Here is a 20,259-nt window from a genome sequence, read left to right on the forward strand (position 1 = left end):
GTTGTTGGTTTTTTGTGTAATTTTATAAAAGTTAAGGGGTATTTATGTGGTATTCATCCACTCCATCTCATGATTTTCATATGCTTCTCTGAAAGATCAAACCAAATCCGCGAAAAAACCTGATAAATTTCCTCAAAATTTTGGAAACTAGGGTTTCGAAGATCCAGGCTTCCCCGATCTCTGCAACCATGTCGACGTTCAGTGGCGATGAGACCGCTCCCTTCTTTGGCTTCCTTGGCGCGGCCGCTGCCCTTGTCTTCTCCTGTACCTCATCCGATTCCGATCTGTTTCGCCATTTTGGTTTTCTCGGTTTTGGGTTTGATTCTTTTATGGTTTTGTAGGCATGGGAGCGGCGTATGGGACGGCGAAGAGTGGGGTGGGAGTGGCGTCTATGGGGGTGATGAGGCCGGAGCTTGTGATGAAGTCGATCGTTCCTGTGGTCATGGCTGGTGTGCTTGGGATCTATGGGTTGATTATCGCTGTGATCATCAGCACTGGGATCAACCCCAAGGCCAAGTCTTACTACCTTTTTGATGGCTATGCCCACCTTTCTTCTGGGCTTGCTTGTGGTCTTGCAGGGCTCTCTGCTGGCATGGCGATCGGGATTGTTGGCGATGCTGGAGTTCGGTAATTCTTTGTCTCTAATTTGATGAAGATATCTGAATTTATTAGTGCTAACTTTTTTTCTTTAATTTCTTTAGATCTGCTTTTTGTTGTGAATAACTATAATTTTTTATACTGTTCTTGTTTATATAACTAAATAAAGCATTGTAGATGCTGCAAAATGTTTTTTTTAAAGAAAATTTGGTGTTTGTTGATAATTATATTGATATTGATCTAAACTTGAAGACTTTTGTGGGTGATCAATTTGCTTTTTTGGTTTAGAGTGGTGATTTATGATAGGATTGATTAGTTCTGTTCATACTTGCACATGATTTAGATGTAATGTGTGTTGTGTTTGAATTTTTACTCTACAGAGTTGAAACTCCATGCTTGTATTATTATTGTTGTTATTATGCAGAAGTGGTATCTCACATTTGTTGTTTGTAAATAGCTTTTGTCTCTACATATGGATATGATGAGATTTTATTTAACGAAGTTTTGTCCACTGTAATGATACATATGATCGATTGATTGGTGCATGATTTAGATGCCATGTATAATGCTTGATTTTTTTTTTCTTTAAATGCGGAATTGAAAATCTGTGCTTCAATTATTATATATTTTTCTCAATTGCTGTGCATAAGTGTTCTGTCACATTCTCATTTGCTGTTTGTCAATAATGTGTTTCTACATATTGATACAATGAGATGTTTTTTGTATGGTTTTATCTACTGTGATGGTAATTTTGCTAATCAAATTTAAGATAGTTGGAAATCAACATAATATTTATAAGAAATAAATATATCATAGTATATAGCAAAAAGAGTTGAATAAGAAGTTCAATCAAGCATAATTTATATCTGATCAAATCACAATCTTATCTGGTGTGAATATTTGGACATTGGCTTTAATCAGCAGTAGTTGAGTCTTTTGTCAATGTTGAATGTGAAGCAATTAGTTTGAACTCAATTATTATTAGAAGATGAGTCTATATCAGGAGAATTGATTGTGTTGTGTTTGTAGTTTAGTAATTGTTGACTTGTATAGTAAATAAATGGAAGAGTTTCATAGTTCTGTGATACATGACATAAAGAATAGCTAACTTATAAAAACCGTCTTTCTTGCCAAATGTTTTTATCTATCAGAATAACTGTTATTTGGATGCTGAATTATCTCCAGCAATCTTTTAATACACAACTTAGGGAAGAATTCCGTGACCAAACTTAATCACTTTTATGTAAGTCACCCTAATTCTGGCGCTAGACTTGATAATTTTCTGACCATGTTCATGCAGCGCAAATGCACAACAACCAAAGCTATTTGTGGGTATGATTCTCATTCTCATTTTCGCTGAAGCGCTTGCCCTCTATGGTCTTATCGTCGGTATCATCCTTTCATCCCGGGCTGGTCAATCCCGAGCAGATTGAGAACAGAAGAAGCCAGACTTATGGACATGTCTTATCCACCAGCTACTCTGCAAACAGAAGAAAATCTTATAAGGCTTTTCATTTATTTTATCTTGTGGTTTTATTGTGATGCCAGTTGAGTCTGAGATACAATAGAGTTCTATTCTCTTCCTGTTATTTTATTGCTTATGTATTTTGGTGCTGATGATCCACATTACAGCATTGGCTCTTTCATTCTCATTTCACTTTGGCTTCTTCCTCTTGTTTTAACTTTTAACCCATTTTGGGTATGTTTATTCCATAATACCTGCCCTGAATTGAAGCTTGAGTTGTTTTGTGCTACTGTGAAGCATGATATTAATTTGAATGTATACACTCCTGTTCTAGCCTCTCATCAAGTTATTAATTTATTTATGTCTTCTTCATTTTGGTTATAACTCATTAGATAATATTTTTGTGATGATGTGGGGCATATGAATTAGTATGTAAATGTAAGGTTCTTTCATGTCACATGCAGCTTGAAAATTGTTGTCTATGTCAGACCACAGTTTCGGTTCGAAATCCCCGGTTTCAGTTTTATAAATTATAGAATAAGAATCGAATTATAGAATCAAAACCGAACCATTGTCATAAAGTTCTAGTTCTAGGTTCGGTTCCAATATGGTTCCTGATTAATTAAAATATATATAAAATTATATTATATTATTTATATATTTTTTTATTTAAAAAATAAAAATAGAACTGGAACCTGCTGTTCAGTTTGGGTTTGGATTTTGGTTTTCAACTTATAAAAGCTGTAACCGAAATTTAAAAATTCTAGTTCAAAATTTCGGTTTGATTTCAATAGTGTCAGTTCTGATTTAATTCTACGGTTTTAGGTTTGGTCTACACTTGCTTGTCACCTGAGTTAATTTGAAAAATTGTGGGTCATAAGCACTATAGGAAACTTTACTTTACAGTAATAATTATTTTATAAAATTCCATAAACAATGTTTTGTTAAATAGAAGCACAGAACTGATTCTAGGGATGTTCCGAAAATTATAAAAATTTCAAGGGGGGTTTGTGCATATATATCAAATTCTCAGATCATTTCAAGGATCAAAATGCAAAAAGGCTACCCCTCAGAGTCAGAGTCAGAGTAATGGCGAACGCCGGAGAGGGAGCGCCGCCGCCGGCGATCTTTTGGAACGAGAAGGAAGAGAGGTTCGAGACGGAGGACAAGCAAGCGTTCCTTCAATACCACCTTAGAGATGTCTCCGTGGATAACTCGACGAAGACGGTGATGGACATGGTCCACACCTTCGTCCCCAGGAGCAAACGGGGCATGGGCTTGGCTGCCATCCTCTGCTCCGCCGCTTTTGACCACGCCCAGCGCCATTCCATGGTCGTCATCCCTACCTGCTCTTACATCTCGGTAAATCTGAAATCCCTAATCACATTGTTTGAATTGAATTTCGTGGCTTGATTCTTTGATTTCTCTTTCAGGATACGTTTCTCCCTCGTTTTCCAGCTTGGAAGTCGATTGTTTATGATGAATGCCTGAAATCTAGTATGTGAACTTCCCTTGGGATTTCCTAATTCTCTGTGCAAAACTCTTTACATGCATTAGAGGTTTGTATTGATAAGAATTGCATTTCAAAATCATAAAAATAGAATAATAAAATGCTTCATGTGAAAATTGTTTTTTGTTTTATCATTGATGGTAATTGTTTATGATGGAGCTTTCCTTGAATCTCTAGTTCTCTGCATGTGCTGCTCATTGCATGCATAAGTTGTTTCTTTTGATGAGAATTACATCCAGACACATAATTTTGAGCTACTGTGGGATAATAACATGCTTTCTGTGAAAATTGCTGTTTGTTTGATCATTAATGGGAATTTTTTATGATGAATACCTGAAATCCTGTATATGAACTTCCTTGCAATTTCTGCTTTTCTGCATGTGCATCTATTGGCATACTTGATGAGAATTGCATTGATACACATGATTTTGAGCTACTGTGGGATAATAACATGCTTTCTGTGGAAATTGCTGTTTGTTTGATCATTAATGGAAATTTTTTATGATGAATACCTGAAATCCTGTATATGAACTTCTTTGGAATCTCTGCTTCTCTTCATGTGCATCTCTTTGCATGCTTGATGAGAATTGCATTCATACATATGATTTTTAGCTACTGTAGGATAACAACATGCTTTCTATGAAAATTGGTGTTTATCTGATCATTGATGGAAATTTTTTATGATGAATACCTGAAATCCTGTATATAAGTTCCTTGGAATCTCTGTTTCTCCGCAGGCGCATCTCTTTGCATGCTTGATGAGAATTGCATTCATGCACACAAGTTTTCGGCCACTGACTGTAGGATAATAACATGCTTTCTCTGAAAATTGATGTTTATTTGATCATTGATGGAAATTTTTTATAATGAATACCTGAAACCTGTATATGAAGATTCCTTGGAATCTCTGCTTCTGTTCATGTGCATCTCTTTGCATGCTTGATGAGAATTGCATTCATACACATGATTTTTATCTAATTCAGGATAATAACATGCTTTTTATGAAAATTGGTGTTTATCTTATCATTGATGGAAATTTTTGATGATGAATACCTGAAATCCTGTATATGAACTTCCTTGGAATCTCTGCTTCTCTTCATGTGCATCTCTTTGCATGCTTGATGAGAATTGCATTCATACACATGATTTTTAGCCAGTGTAGGATGATAACATGCTTTCAATGAAAATTGATGTTTATCTGATCATTGATGGAAATTTTTAATGATGAATACCTGAAATCCTGTATATGAACATCCTTGGAATCTCTGCTTCTGTTCATGTGCATCTCTTTACATGCTTGATGAGAATTGCATTCATACACATGATTTTTAGCTAGTGTAGGATAATGATATGCTTTCTATGAAAATTAATGTTTATTAGATCATTGATGGAAATTTTTTAGGATGAATACATGAAATCCAGTATATGAACTTCCTTGGAATCTCTGCTTCTCTCCATGTGCCACCCTTTGCATGCATAAGATGTTTCTTTTCATGAGAATTGCATTCAGACACTCGATTTTTAGATACTGTGGGACAATAACATGCTTTCTGAGAAAATTGCTGTTTGTTTGATCATTGATGGAAATCTTTTATGATCAATTCCGAAAATCCTGTGTATAAACTTCCTTGGAGTCTCTACTTCTCTGTACAACTCTTCACATGCATAAGATCTTGGTGTTGATGAAAATTGAAATCAGACACTTGATTTTCAGCAACTGTAGAATAATTAATTTGCTGTTTGTTTGATCATCCATTGAAATTGCTTATGATGATTGCTCGAAATTCTGTATATGAGCTTCCATGGATACCCTACTTCTCTGTGCATCATTTTATTTGCATAAGATGTTTGTTTTGATGAGAATTGCATTCAAACACATTATTCTCAGCTACTTTAATATAATAAAATGCTTTTCTGTATGAATTGCTGTTAATTTGATCATTAATGGTAATTGTTTATGATGAATGTCGTAAATCCTGTATATGAACTTCCTTGGAATCTCTACTTCTTGCAACTCTTTTCATGCATAAATGTCAGTGTTGATAAGAATTCGCATTCTATTATGTGATAATAAAATGCTTTATGTGAAAATTGCAATTTGCTTAATCATTACTGGGAAATGTTCATTAGGATGATTCCATAATTTTGTTAGTGCTGTTGCTTGATGCATTGGTGATGGTATGATATGGAGCAAAATTAATACTATTTTGAGAAGTTTGAATTAAGATATTTGCAGGGGAGATGGTATGATGTTTGATGTGTAATAAATTAAAAGACTTTAATTTTTTTATTGAAAAAGCTTGAATTGGCATGATGGTATTTTCAACATGTTGTATGAAAATATTTTTGCATATTATTCAATTTCAATCTTCTGAATTTCTATTTTGTGGTGTGATTTTGTAGCCAAATTATCTTATGGGTGTTGTTGAATTGAAGAAAATTTGATTATACTCTCATTGCATCATTTTTGCTATTTTGGATTAATATATAAACAATTTTTTTTTTTATCAACATGTATGAAAATATATTGCATATTATTCAATTTTAGTCTTCTGAATTTCTTGAATAAACATTGTTTAAAAAAAAAATGTTATGCTTTTATTTTCCAAAAGTATCCAAATAAATAAACTTCTTGGTTTTTTCACAACCCATATATACTAAAATTTCTGTTAGATTTTCACTGTAGAGTTTTTCTTAAAAATATATATAATAATAAAATTAAATTAAAATTATCATCTGTAAATCATTTTTATGTTTAAAAGAATTTTACAGAAAAAACTTTAAGATATTACTATTTTTTTTAAAAAAAAAAGATAAAAAGTTGTTGCCATATATTTAGAAAAAACTACTTTGGATGGGGTTATAAATAAACTGTAAATAGGAAACAGATTACCAAATTACTTGTCAAAATTTTAATATTAGTTAAACCATTATTATTATTATTATTCAAAAAAACATAAAGAAAAAATTATCATCATGTCTATCTACTATAACTGGTGTATCTCTATACCATTTGTCCTTCGCTTTTATTGCTTATAGATTTTATCGGAAAAAAATATCATCCCATAGACAGTGTTAAGTTAGGTCAGAACCAAGTCAGTTAATGATTTACAAAATTTCAATTAATCAAAATTATACTGATATTTATCAATGTAATATTTAAAAAAATGATTTAAAAATATATTTTAAAAAAAACAGACAAAATCAAAGAGTGCACAAAATAAGGATATTGTAATCTCAAGCAGTTAACTGTAAGCGAGATATATATATAAATATATATATATATATAGATAGTCCGGGTGCTAACATCTTAATATAAATTTTGCTTAAAAATATTTACTTTAGATGTCTAAAAACAGATTTGGTTATTTCAGTTTTCACACAATTATTTAAAGCCAAAATTCGTTTAATCAATTATTTAGTAATTTTTTTCGGTTAAAACAAAGCTAACTAATTATCCCTTCATTTACTGAATTTTGTACTGTCTTTGCTACACAATACTCAAAACGGTTAATATGAAAATGGACATGCTTTGAGTCAAGTTTCCGTTTTATATATATATATTAATGTTTCTGGTCAAATACTTTCAGAAGTTTTTTTATAATAATCAAAATTTATTTGTTTAGACTCTTATTCTTTTATAAAACATATATAAATTTATTATTATTATTATTATTATTATTATTGACAATGTGTACAAATTATCCAAACACATATGTTTTTATTATTATTGAAAATCTCAATTCTACATTAAGAGATTAAGAGAGAGTCAACTTCTGGCATGGGAGTGAAATGCTTTACCAACTAAGGTCATAAATAAATCATATATTTATAAATATATTTATTAAATAATTTTATAATTATATATTCGTCATGTTACACATGAAAACACATAATAACTTAATAAAATCTTTGAAGTGCTTAAATCTATCTACAAACCCCTTAAATCTCTGGTCAGTATAAAAACAAATTTGAAGTCAATATATTTAAACCGGTCTATCAGCCACCAAATCACGAAAACTTTTTGTCAACACCGATTTTATCGGATCGAATAGTCATTTTAGTTCGGCATAAAAATATATCAAGTAAATATTAACACACATAATAATCGGAACATATGTCTTGTTATCACATGGCACATATCAAATGGTCAAAGATTTTACATAATATTAATTAAAAAAATTTTCTTAAATAAAAAATATTTATTTATATTTTTAAAAATTATTAAAAAAAAATAAAATTTAAGAAATGAACATGCCATGCCATGCTACCATCATCCGGGGAAAAGGACAAGACATACATGGTAATGGTTTTTGACTGTGCCTACTTCTCAAGTTCCCACGTTACTATAAAGTTCGTAGTCCTCTATTGACATTTTCCCTTCTTTTGTCCCTTTCTCATTTATTCATTTTTTTTTTTATTTTTTTAAATAATTAATAACATATTAAAAATAAAAAAATAAAATAAAATTAGTTGGAATTTAATTTCCATTCAGAACGGATATAAACAAGTAGTTACATTCAGAGTTTGTTGCCTGATTATAATTAAGATATATTTTTAGTTAGTTTCAAAAATAAAATCATATGGATTTGAATCAATACAAATTCGTACACCGACTTGTAAAATCACTAGAGATTAATATTTACCACCTACCACATATCAAAATCAACTTTTTTAAAAAAAAAAATTAAAAATTAAAATAAAAAAAAATAACAAAGTTACAATTGGAGTTGGTTAGCGAATCCCAACTTTTTTTTATATATATTTTAATTCTTAAAAATATATAAATAAATTTATAAAAACTTCAGAAAAATAAAGTGAATTGTCCTTAAAAATGTTATATAAATGGGAAACGGGGAAACGGAAACGGAAACGGAAACGGAAACGGAAACGGAAACGGAGGGAAACGGTCCTCTTCTCCGTCTAAACCGAGGTTGAAGACGTAATGACGAAAACACCCTCAATTTAAATTCTTAGGACAAATAAACCCGTATCCCGAGAAGGACATGAGGACACGTGCCGAGACCATCACCGTTCAATTGCTTTAACTTTCGTGCAAAGTCTGATCAAAACCCGCTTGACTCGCTGTCATTGTTCAAACGTGCAAGTGGCTCAACAAACAAACAAACAAACTAATCAATTAATTAATTAAATTTACAAAATCTTATTAATTCCAAAACTAAATTGTTCCTCATCTTCCCAACAAGATAAAAGATATGAGAAAAATTTTTAAAAAAAAAAAAAAAAAATTTAAGAATGAAATTAACCAACCATTCCGGAAAAACATAACAACATGGGAAGGGGCATTACTGTAATTTTACAGGTGTTCCGTGTCCGCTCTCAGGGACGGCACTGTCTCACTCTCTCACTATAAATGGTCCGACCACCTCCCGCGATAACACCCTGAAAAACCTCCCCTTTTTTTGCTGCTTCTTTGTTCTCTCGCCGGAACCCTAACCCTAATGGCGCCGCCGCGGGAGCGCCGATCGCTAGATCGTAGCGTCTGGGCAGCGTGTGCCGGTGTCTCCGTCCAGATCCCCACCGTCGGATCCCTCGTCTACTATTTCCCTCAGGGCCACTGCGAGCAGGCTTCTTCACCGCCGGACTTCTCCTCCGTCGCGTTCGGGAAACCCTACATCCTCGCCCGTGTCACCGCTGTCGGTTACCTTGCCGACGCCGACACCGACGAGGTCTATGCTCGGATCTCACTCGACCCGCGTGTATCCTTGTCCGGATCCCCCGGATGCTCGGCTGAGTCCTCACTGGATGATTTGGAGGATGGTGGTAGAGTGAGGTCGTTCCCGAAGATCCTGACGCCCAGCGATGCGAACAACGGTGGTGGATTCTCGGTTCCGAGGTACTGTGCTGACTCTATCTTCCCGCCCCTTGATTTCGATGCCGATCCACCGGTGCAGGCCCTCAACGTGCGCGATGTCCATGGCGTCGCCTGGGAGTTCCGGCATATCTATCGTGGTACCCCTCGCCGTCACTTGCTCACCACCGGCTGGAGCAAATTCGTCAATGTTAAGAAGCTCGTCGCTGGTGATTCGGTTGTTTTCGTCTGTGACGCTGCCGGCGAGCTCTTTGTTGGTATTCGGCGTAATACGGGGAGGAACATCTGCCCCCCAATTGGTTACAGCTTGCAAAGTGGAGAGAATGCTGTGAAACGAGAGGCGATTTGGAGGTGCAGTAAGGGGAGAGTGCCTCCGGAGTCTGTGGTGGAAGCTGTGAAGAGAGCTGAGATGGGGTTGCCCTTTGAGGTGGCGTATTACCCCATGGCTGGATCGCCGGAATTTGTGGTGGCGATGGAGAAGGTGCGGGCGGCGATGGGGGTACAATGGACCGCGGGGATGCAGATCAAAATGGCCGTGGACACTGAGAATTTATCGCGTATGACGTGGTACCAAGGGACTGTGAGCGGCGCTGCCCTGCAAGATCAGTGGCCCCGGTCGGGATCACCATGGCGGATGCTTCAGGTACATGGTTTAATCTTTCCTTTTGCTGTTTTTCTTCTTTTTTCTTCTATTTTTTTTTTTTGGGAATATGTGCTGTGCTGCTCTTGCTTGTTCTTTCTCTGTTGTTATTACTGTTTCTCATAGCCTGTCCGACATTCTGAATAGCTTGGGTTTGATTTATTTTGTGATTGTTTGTATTTAGTATTTGATTAGGTTGTTTTCATGTGTGTGTGTGTGTGTGTGTGTTTTGAAGTCTTATGCTTCTTGACTGATGTTGGTGCGGGCGTTGAGTATTTTTCTATACAGTGCTTTTAGGGGTGGAAGTTGGAGGTGCGTCTTGGACCTTCTTCTTGTTTTGTTTCACCTGCTAAACAGTGATAGGTAGTGGAAAAAATACTGATCAATGAGACCAATAACTTCATCCGGCTCTTTGGAGTACTTGCTAACCTTAATCAAGATGTCACAATCAGAGGGCAGTGTCTATTTTCATTTTTCATTTACTCCAAGGAGCTCCGATAAAAATCGCCATGGGTCCGTTTGTTTATGCTTTAATTATTGAAGGACCTTGTACTTTGCGGGTGTTGTTACTTGAATTTTATTTTATTTTATAATATTGCACTGTGTGGAGCTAATGATAGCAACATCCTATGGAGAACATTCATATCAGGTGGTCACCGCAAGAGCATCTCTTGTTAGAGGACAACCATGTCTGAGCGATCAGCTGCTGTTGAACCATTAAATTATGCATGTTCTGCATTACATCATTTTGAAATAGTAGTCAGTGCAATGTTTATGTTGAAATGTGATCAAGTACTGTTGTGGTAACCTTCTGAAATGGATTTACAAAAATCTAGCCCCTTTATGCAGGTAAGAAATGGAATATTTCATTGAAATAAGAAAATTTTATGCTGATTATTCATGTCAAATGGAATTGCAAATTGGAAATGCAGATACATCTCTTGCTTGTATTGTGATGCTTAAGTGTGTTATGGTAATCCAATTGGAAGAAGTTAATCATCTTATTTGATATGTACTTAACATCTGATTAGTGTTTTAAAGTGGTCTGTCTATTTTCATGTCTGCATTTCCCATTGGTTTACACTCTACAGGAGAATTGCACTTAGCAGATTTCTAAGAACTAGATGAACAAAGAATAAACGATAGTGTGCCCTTCTGAACATTTTTGCATATTTGAATCTATTGAGTTGTATTTGGTTTGCTGCAACTTGTAATGGCTTGTAGCATGATATGCATATGACTAATGGAACCAAAGTACATCTTTTATTTGGTCAATGATACGAATTTACGCCTTGTTAGAGCAAGCCATGATGAAGAAACCATTAGCTCATCTGCAAAAATTGTGGCTGTTAATCTGCAAATTTATGGTTGACCCCCACCCTATGTTTTCTGTCCAGATGTATGTTGCCTGTTTGTACTTGGTACTTACTGTTGTTCATATCACTCAGATCACTTGGGATGAACCAGAGGTTCTGCAACATGTAAAACATGTTAGCCCATGGCAGGTGGAGCTAGTGTCAGACAGCCGTCAGTCACATACCTCATATTCAGCTATGAAGAAGCCTAGAGTTTCTCAGACTACTGGGTTATTCAGTGAAAGCGAAAACAAAGTTATGTTTGCAATGTCAGGACTCAACAGTGCAATGGTGGGGAACTTCACCCCATTGCATATGACTCAGAACACATTTCCTGCTGGCATGCAGGGAGCCAGGCATGATCCCACTAGGGTATTCAGTTTACCTACTTACTTACCGAACAATTCCTCTGACATGTATACCAGCAACCTCTGTGGCATTACCGTACCACCAAAGTCAGTTGATGCCTCCACAGAACTGCACCTTGGGAGTGCACAATCAGAGAGCTCATCCCCACAAAGCCAAGGAAGCATCTTATCCAATGGAAGGGATGTTTTTGGCAAACCATCTTGCAATCCAAGCAAGAAAACTACAATTCTGTTGTTTGGTCACACAATTACATCAGAACAACCGCTTGATATGGATTATGCAAAGTACAAAGAAGCTCAAGGTGCAGCTCGATGAATTGATTTTTCTATCTTGAATCAGCACACGCATTTAGTTCATAAACTTACCTTTCGTCTCAAATGCATAACAGGCATGGGTGTGCTTTCTGCTTGAAAGATGAGACTGCAAACAAGGATGTGTGTTTCCAGTATGTACAGGTATGGAAGAAATACTTTTCCTTGGGCTATTTATTTCTATGCTTGAGCACTATTGAGCTTTTTAACAACTAATGAATTTTTTAAGTAGTTTTAGGTTTTAGAGAGATTACTTTCGTTCAATTATTGAATATTCAGTGTTAAAGCTTTAAGAATGTTTTTGATCTTGTTTTAGAACCTAATGGAAACCATGAAACGAAATAGGTATATGAGTAAATATGGAAGAGAGAATTATGATGACACTGCATAGAAAGATGAGTTTATGAAGTAGTTTAGAAATTGTAAGCCTTGATTTATTGAAATGAACTTGGGACAAGCTTTATACAATATTGCGCAGATAGTGTGGCAAGCTATATCCTTGCATGCTTGTAATTTGTTTTCTGAAGTAAATCAGAATTTTAACCATTACTGGTTATTCATTTTATTTGTACTTAGAGTAAAAATTCATGACACTGAACTAATCCATGCAAGATGTTTTATTTGGTAATATTACAGGTACTTGGTTGATGGTGGAGTATGAAGGTTTTGTACAGGAGCATGGCTTGCTCTTTGCTGTTTGTATTGACCTTGGATTAACTCCTTTTTAGCCAAGCTCTTCTCTGACTCTTCTTCTAGTAATCTTCTAGGTGAACTATCATCGTTTAGTCGCGCGTTTGTGTTTGTTACCCTGTGAGCTTAGATGCTTAACATGTTTGTTTGAACTAGAATCTGTCTTTGTGACTTGGTTTGCTTCAGTATCTAATGTTTTTATTAATCTTAGTTGTTGTCTTTGTTACCTCTTTAAAAGCTCTACTTTTGAATGACACTCTTCATAAGCCTGATTATGCTCCAAATTTTGTAGTATTAAGGTTTAGCATTATGGTTGTTTAATAATAATTGTTATTTGTTAAATCTAGTTCAGGATTAAAATTTAAATAATCTTAGTTCAATGCTTTATAGCTTAAGCCTAATCATTAGCTCCAAAAACTTAATTAGGTGTTTTGTTTGTTAGTCCTTGAACAATCATATTTGAGTACCAAGTTAATATTCAATTAGTTCTTATCATATTTTCAACATGTTGTATGATCAGCCAATATGTTTGTAGTTGTTTTTGGTATCATGTGATTAGACTTTATTTCTGCTGGAATTGGAAATTAGGGTTTGGTTTATTATAGGATTTGTTGCATTGTGGCAAGTGTGAGCTTGCAACCGGATATGCTTTAATTTATATGTTTGAAATTTGATGGGTAGCATCTGATCTCATGCTTAACATAAAAAATTCTTCCAAAATGTAATAATTCGTGAATGGTCAACATCACTAAAAATGTTTTTGATTTTGATGGATTGGTTGTGTTTTCTTTTAATAAAATTTAAGATAAATAAAAGATATTCCAACTGGCTTGAGATTTTTTTTTTTCAATTTAGTTATAATATTTTATAAAAACAGAATGATAAATTAAATAAACCATATTATTTACCCAATATAACTGAAACATAGATATACTTACCATTTAATCTAAACATCTTCATATTCTCCTTATTTTCAATTTTCACTCAATAATAACAATTTATAATTAAAGATAATGGTGATCATAAATAACAGCTTAGAAAAGTACTGTAAAATGTAAAAACCAAAACAAAAAAACTTACACGACAAAACTAAGGCCATGCCTAAATTTACCACTCAAAATAAAGAACAATAAACATGGAAAAAAGATAATAAAAACTAACAATCATGCCAAGTGTTTCACAGCAAAATGGCAGATAATCAAAGCTACAGGTCTGACACTGTACTTCAAGCATAAAACTTAGCCAGATCTTCAGCATATGCCTTTCTAATGACCTCTCTTTTGAGCTTGAGCGCTGCCGTGACGAGGCCCGACTCCGGTGTCCATGGCTGAGACAGCAATTTGATCCTCGCCGGAATCTCAAATTTCTCCAAACGTGCTTGTTTCGCGGCCTGAATCAAAAGACAAATCAAAGGAGCTCACAATTTGTTCGTATTTCCGATTTCTAAACATGAAAAAAATGTACTGAGTTTCGTTAATGGTGATGCAAACCTTGACTAATGATGCATGGACTTCTTTCACAGTTTCTTCCTTTTGGCATAGTTCTTCGAAATCACTGAATGTGATTCCTTTACTGTGAGCCCAATTTTCGATAGCTTGTGGTGCAGCCACAACCAGAGCTACACAGTAACTATGGAAAGGATCGGCATGGAGCATAATGTTGTCGACATATGGGCTCACAATAAGAGCAGACTCAACCTGAGAAATTATACTGAGTTAAATATCCAGCAATTCAGTGTATGCGAAACTAGTGTTTATGAGTTTTGAGTACCTTTCCAAGTGAAACATATTCACCATGTTGGAGTTTCACTATATCTTTCTTCCGATCGATAATTTCAAGGCAACCATCAGAGTGAAATCGGCCAATGTCACCGGTGTAGAACCACCGCATTCCCTTCTCGTCAACCTTATTTAACAAAAATTCAAAATGAAAATGGTTACTCCTAATGAAACCACAATTGAAAAGAAATGGTGAAGCGAATGCCGGAGCTTACCTTGTAGACTTCTCTTGTTTTTTCTTCATTCTTGAAATATCCGGCAGTGACATTAGGGCCACCTATAACTATCTCTCCTCTAGGCATTGGTGAATCAGTAATTAAATATCCACCTTCTGGCCAATCAATTAACTGAAATATGAAGTGCCAACATGTTAGAAACTTCAGGTGCAAAAACATGAGTATTAGTGATGATCAAGACAGATCAATCTGTAACCATGATTTTCATGATAAAAACAGATAGACAGTGCAAATCTACATTATACAGAGAAAGATTTGTCGGATTTGTACCTTAATAAATGAGCAAGGAAGTGGAGCACCAACACGGCCGACAGACGTGTCATCATACGCGGAAAATGATCCACCGGCGCAAGTCTCAGTGAGCCCGTACCCTTGTCCGATAGGGGCCCTGGATAATGAAGATAGATTCAGTACAAACACAATGGAATGAAATACTACAATATCAAACTATCAACCAAAGGTCCTTAATGATGCCGGTGAAAAAAACATGTGAAGTGAAAAGCAATGGTTATACTGACCCAAGGCATATGTTGATAAATCTTTGTGTATCCCCAGATAGAGGAGCCCCACCCGACAGCATGAAACGTATTTGACCCCCTAAAATTGCTCGAACTTTCCTAAAGACCACAAAATCCCATAGGATTTTCTCAAGGCCCCATGCTCCAAACCAGCTTCCATTTATCGCACTCAATCTTCTGCTATATCCAATATCAAACAACTTTTTAGCGAGACCGCCCTTTGCATCAACCTGAAACATAAACCGAAAAGGATAACTGACAATTGGTCTAAGAAAAATGACCAAATAAAAAATCTAACAGTTGGAAATGTTGCAAGTGGCAGACATTTTTGCGCACGCCATCTCGAACTCGATCAAGGATAGCAGGTACCGCTGTCATTAATGTTGGTCCTAAGACTGAAGCATCACCCTTAGTTCCCTTCTTGATCTTGTTTGAAGTATCGGTGAGAGTCAAGGGTGATCCATATCCTATAGAACACCCAGCAGCAACCATCACAGCCTACATAGAGAAAATAAATTCTCATCGGATCACAATTATATAGAAAGACAAAGTTGGAACTCCAATCAACAATATCCATACCTCAGCTGCTAACTCGAGAACATGAGCTAGTGGCAAGTACGCCAAATAAACATCTTTACAACCAATTGAAGGAACAATAGTCATGACTGCCGAAACCGTGGAAAGAACATTTCCATGCGTCATCATCACACCCTGCAAGAAAAAATGAAGAAAGTAAAAATGATTAGAAAAGTAATTGGCCGGGTATAAATTTAAAATTTTCTCGTTATTCCTATTAGGTGGATTTGAAGGTCATTTCACTTATCAACAAGTTTCAGGCATGGCAATTACTATCAAATGAACAGCAAATTCCCCGGCATATTAATGAGATGGTATAACATGTATAAAAGGGCCATGTTCATGGAAAAACTAAAAAAGTTCAAGTCGAAGTACCTTCGGCAAACCAGTGCTTCCACTTGTATACATGATCACAGCAATGTCAGATGCAACAGGCAGATCAGCCTCAACTGGATTTTCATGGCCCAGTTTCTCTACTTCAATGAAAGACGTAATAGTCCATGGGGTTTTTGTTTTGGCTGATGAGAGTTCAATTGAGACATCCTCATCGTCCATGTAAATCACACGTTTTACTGTGTCAAGTTGTCCGCTAATATCAATCAGCTTTTTCAGCTCCTTAGGTCCACAAACGACAGTGGAAACCTCCGTCTGAGTGGCCATAAGACATGTATGTGAGAAATAAGCAATTGAATTAATTTACACGAATAGAATTGCACATCAATAAAGAGATATGATGCAGGAAAAGACAGATCTCTGCAGAATATTAGCTTCATACTCCCAAAAGTAAAATAGAATGCCTTCATTAGATTACATGTCCATCATGAGTACTGATAACAATTTATCACATATAGAAAGAGACCGAGCCAACAAACCTCATTCAATGAATGGCATAGAGCTTCCTCCCCCAAGGATGCATAGATAGTGACAACTGTAATATTTCTTCTGAAACAACCCTATCCAAAGAAAGAAAACACTACTATCAGAAGTGTGAAAGCATAATAACAATGCCCGCATGGCTGCTCTACTCAACTAATGACTGCTCAAGTTGCAAAACATCAAATTTTAAAAGGGATTTCAAGTAATATAAGATTAGATGAATCACCTGTAAGGCAATCTGCCACTCCGCCCGTGTGTCAGAGAAGATTGCGACTCGCTCACCCTTAGCATGGCCTAGATTTACCAAACCAGAAGCAAAGCTGCAAACAGCCTCGAAGGCTTGACTGTAGCTCTTCCAGTCATAACTCCCCAAGTGAAGCTTCTCAAAAGATCTCCCATCTGGAGAAACTTCTGTTTCCCTCGCAATCAGCTTCCGTGAACCAAACAAATGATGATCAGAATACAACTTGCATGAATGCTCAAACAGCTCCGGAATGGTAGACACCCCTTCATGGGTAGTTTCCACAGGGGAAGTGAAACGGTAGTTTCGGACAGCATAACCAGGTTCACCACCAACCTCCACAGGCACACCGCGCTTCTTCTCTTTCCTTTGCTTTCGCAGAACCACAGAGAATATCAATGGGACAAACAGGCCAACAAGATAAGGATTCATGGTAGCAATTCGGTGCCAAGAACTGCAAACAAACCAAAATTCCCAGTAAATTTTACCTCAAAAACAAAGCTTCAGATCATGATGAGAACACACTATCAGTACAGTTTGCTATCAAAGATTTCTTTAAACTCCCAACACTTCAACATTTTCATGAGTTACAGTAAGGTTGAAGGAAACCAATTGAAGCCATGCTTCAGTCCATTGGTCAACTCTAACAAACAACAGCTCAAGCTTCTCTAAATTGTGTTGCCTCTTATCTTAAATGTTCAAATTTCCCGTCTCAGAAAAAAAGAAGATTAGTTTTGAAACAAATCCAGTTTGATTCAGATGAATCAAATCCGAACCAAGTGACCTAAATTCCATAACCTCATCCCCAAAAAACCTAAACAACAAGCTCCAAAATTCTCACTTTTCCTCTACTTCTAATTACTAGCCATAAGAAACCATATCAATATTAGAAAAAAACGAAAAAAAAAAAAATCCAATTTTTATGTCACCAAAAGCTCACGCACAAACAAAGAAACAAAATTTATGATGTCACAAACTCTAAAAATTATAGACGAACAAAAAGAAATCAAAAGTAAGATCTGAAAACGAAGACCAAGATCAAAACCCCCCCAAACCAAAAAAAGAAACAATGGATCAATGACAACAAGCCCAAACCTCCAAGCCTCCGATGCCCGCGCTCACGGACAGATCGCCGGCGAGACGAACCCCAGACCTGGACTCCCTTGGGTGAAATTTCTAGCAAGAGAATCAAGCAACGGAGAACCCGATGCGCCCCGCGATCGGGATTTCAGAACAAGTCCTTTTCAAAAATCTCGTCTTTTCTAGCTCTCTTTCCCACCTTAATTTTTGTCTTTTTTTTTTTATTTTTTTCTCTGAATTTAAAGGGAACACGATGACTTCGAATCGAATCAGTGGTCAGAGATGGAAAAGGCTCATATCAACCGTTGATTAATGCGTTGTGGATCTCGAGGCAAATGTAGGGTGGATGTAGAGTCAGATCAGGTATTCTGGTTGATCAATGCTTGTTTGAATTTGATTGGTATTCAGTTTAGTACATTGTGTTTGGATTTTTTTTTTTGATGGATTAATTTGGAAACCATTTGATTCTCTTTAAGATTCGAACTTTGATTTTGATGTTATTTGTTATTTTTTTGTTTTTACTGGTCAATGGTATAAATCTAATTTCAAAAAGGTATTAATCCAGAGAGTGTATATCATTAGATATTTACAAAGAAAGAAGGTTCAATATTTGAAGTGATATTAGTTTAATTTAAAAGGACTTTTTTTTTGTGGTCAATGGTATAAATTAATTAGAAAAAAAAGGTTTTGATGCTTGATATATATATATATATACATATATACTAATAGAAGGTCTAACATTTAATGTGGATTGATTCAAAGTCAACCAAACTTCATGAATTCCCGTTCAATCCTTGTTCGTTTTTATTCTTTTTAGCATTGACATCTAATTTGCTAGGAGATGCTCTTAACTTTGTTTTTTTTTAAAAAAAAAAAAAAATTTGAATAGATCTTAATTTTGCTATTAAAAAAAATATAAGCACACAAAGATGCTATAAAATTTATGATAAAATGATATAAAGATAATAAAAGAACAAAAAACAGATGAGCAAAATTTTCAGGTTACAATATTTGTGTAAAGTCATTAGTCCATGCAAGGCCAGGAGAAATCAAAGGACTTGCTGAGGGGATATAAGAACTTTTAGACTAAACTTCAAGACAAGTGTGTGGGATAGGCAAAATTTCTGTAGAATAACATATACATATAAAGTCATTAGTCCACAACCGCTATAAAGAAACACCAAATAGGCATTCATTGGGAGAATCAGTGAACTTACCAAGGGATATAAGAAGTTAATCAATCCTCAAAACTTATATGTGTGCTTGGGTGGGGATAAAGTCTCAGCAGAAATGGGAAAGGGGGAGTAAATTTTTTTGAAATTGAGAACTAAGTTTTAATTTCATTTCACGGGCATGGTAATTGGGAGATTTTCGGTGAAATTTTGATGACATTGATGCAGAAAAGCTTGTGCAGATGCCCAAAATCCACATCATCAAAACGTCAGCTCGGAAATTTATACATAGTGGTATAATTTGGTCACGTAGGATGGACACATCATTTCATCATCTTGACACTGTATCCCGAAAACTTCACCAGTGCGTCAGTCGAGCCACCAGCATTCGGCGGAGTCTGATAAATTTAGCTCGTCAAACCGCGGACGTTGGTGCACCATCTGCAGATAAAGCTTTGCACCATTGCTATAGCTGGGCTGATAAAATTCTCTGACTCCCATACCAAGTTTTTAACAAGTTTGAATTATTTAACTTAATGTTAAAAATAAAAAGTTTTACAGGTTGAAGATTTCCAACAAACAAGAGCAAACATGGATCTCTAAATTATGATTTGAATCTAAATAGAAACTATTGCAAGAAAAAAGATTAAACTTTCTTCATAGAGAATGCTAGTTACAAAATGATGTCAAACTTGTATATCCACTTCATCAACTCCAATGTGAAATTTTGAATGTAAACAAACTTGGTTAGATAATGAGAATTTTCACAAAATTATCTCAATCTCAATCCCCAAATGACAGAACTGCATAAAAAGTAGCATACCTGATGATCCTCATGGCTTAGATGATTTTTCAATGTGACACTGAGACATATAAGCAGAGCGCACAAGTTCCTTCCTTTTTTCTCTATTTAATTCAAGCAATGAAGCTTAGTGTCAACACCTCCACTTTGTCAGATATCAAAAGGTCGCAATGCATGAAGAGATTCTCCCATCTCCACCCTTTCATCTCT

At 35.6% G+C, this 20,259-nt stretch overlaps 4 protein-coding genes across 5 annotated transcripts; 3 read left to right on the plus strand and 1 right to left on the minus strand.

Annotated features, from left to right (window-relative positions):
• Positions 1-78: 78 nt before the first annotated feature.
• Positions 79-2,351, plus strand: LOC120252973 (V-type proton ATPase subunit c1). Its single transcript, XM_039261192.1, has 3 exons — positions 79-264; positions 342-627; positions 1,898-2,351. Exons 1-3 carry the CDS (start codon positions 189-191, stop codon positions 2,028-2,030), a joined length of 495 nt encoding a protein of 164 aa, XP_039117126.1. The 5' UTR covers positions 79-188; the 3' UTR covers positions 2,031-2,351.
• Positions 2,352-3,102: 751 nt separating this feature from the next.
• LOC120252991 (acetyltransferase At1g77540-like) lies at positions 3,103-3,706 on the plus strand. The gene is made up of 2 exons (XM_039261219.1): positions 3,103-3,424; positions 3,496-3,706. The coding sequence occupies exons 1-2, from the start codon at positions 3,152-3,154 to the stop codon at positions 3,565-3,567; spliced, it is 345 nt and encodes a 114-aa protein (XP_039117153.1). The 5' UTR covers positions 3,103-3,151; the 3' UTR covers positions 3,568-3,706.
• Positions 3,707-8,920: 5,214 nt separating this feature from the next.
• On the plus strand, positions 8,921-12,980 carry LOC120252992 (auxin response factor 17). Its single transcript, XM_039261220.1, has 4 exons — positions 8,921-10,048; positions 11,494-12,070; positions 12,158-12,224; positions 12,717-12,980. Exons 1-3 carry the CDS (start codon positions 9,035-9,037, stop codon positions 12,178-12,180), a joined length of 1,614 nt encoding a protein of 537 aa, XP_039117154.1. The 5' UTR covers positions 8,921-9,034; the 3' UTR covers positions 12,181-12,224; positions 12,717-12,980.
• An 807-nt stretch (positions 12,981-13,787) lies between these two features.
• Positions 13,788-18,296, minus strand: LOC120252958 (long chain acyl-CoA synthetase 9, chloroplastic-like). 2 transcript variants are annotated; one of them, XM_039261174.1, is made up of 12 exons: positions 18,091-18,296; positions 16,981-17,449; positions 16,751-16,831; positions 16,254-16,526; positions 15,882-16,013; positions 15,627-15,800; positions 15,303-15,532; positions 15,055-15,172; positions 14,764-14,895; positions 14,541-14,675; positions 14,261-14,467; positions 13,996-14,160 (listed from the first exon to the last, which is right to left on the minus strand). In XM_039261174.1, the coding sequence occupies exons 2-12, from the start codon at positions 17,425-17,427 to the stop codon at positions 13,996-13,998; spliced, it is 2,094 nt and encodes a 697-aa protein (XP_039117108.1). In that variant the 5' UTR covers positions 17,428-17,449; positions 18,091-18,296. The 2 variants fall into 2 exon arrangements, with proteins under 2 accessions (XP_039117109.1, XP_039117108.1); XM_039261175.1 differs by lacking the exon at positions 18,091-18,296 and having other exon boundaries at positions 13,788-14,160; positions 16,981-17,427.
• Positions 18,297-20,259: the final 1,963 nt, after the last annotated feature.

Source organism: Dioscorea cayenensis, chromosome 25 (genome assembly GCF_009730915.1).
Source record: "Dioscorea cayenensis subsp. rotundata cultivar TDr96_F1 chromosome 25, TDr96_F1_v2_PseudoChromosome.rev07_lg8_w22 25.fasta, whole genome shotgun sequence".
NCBI classification, from domain to species: domain Eukaryota; kingdom Viridiplantae; phylum Streptophyta; class Magnoliopsida; order Dioscoreales; family Dioscoreaceae; genus Dioscorea; species Dioscorea cayenensis.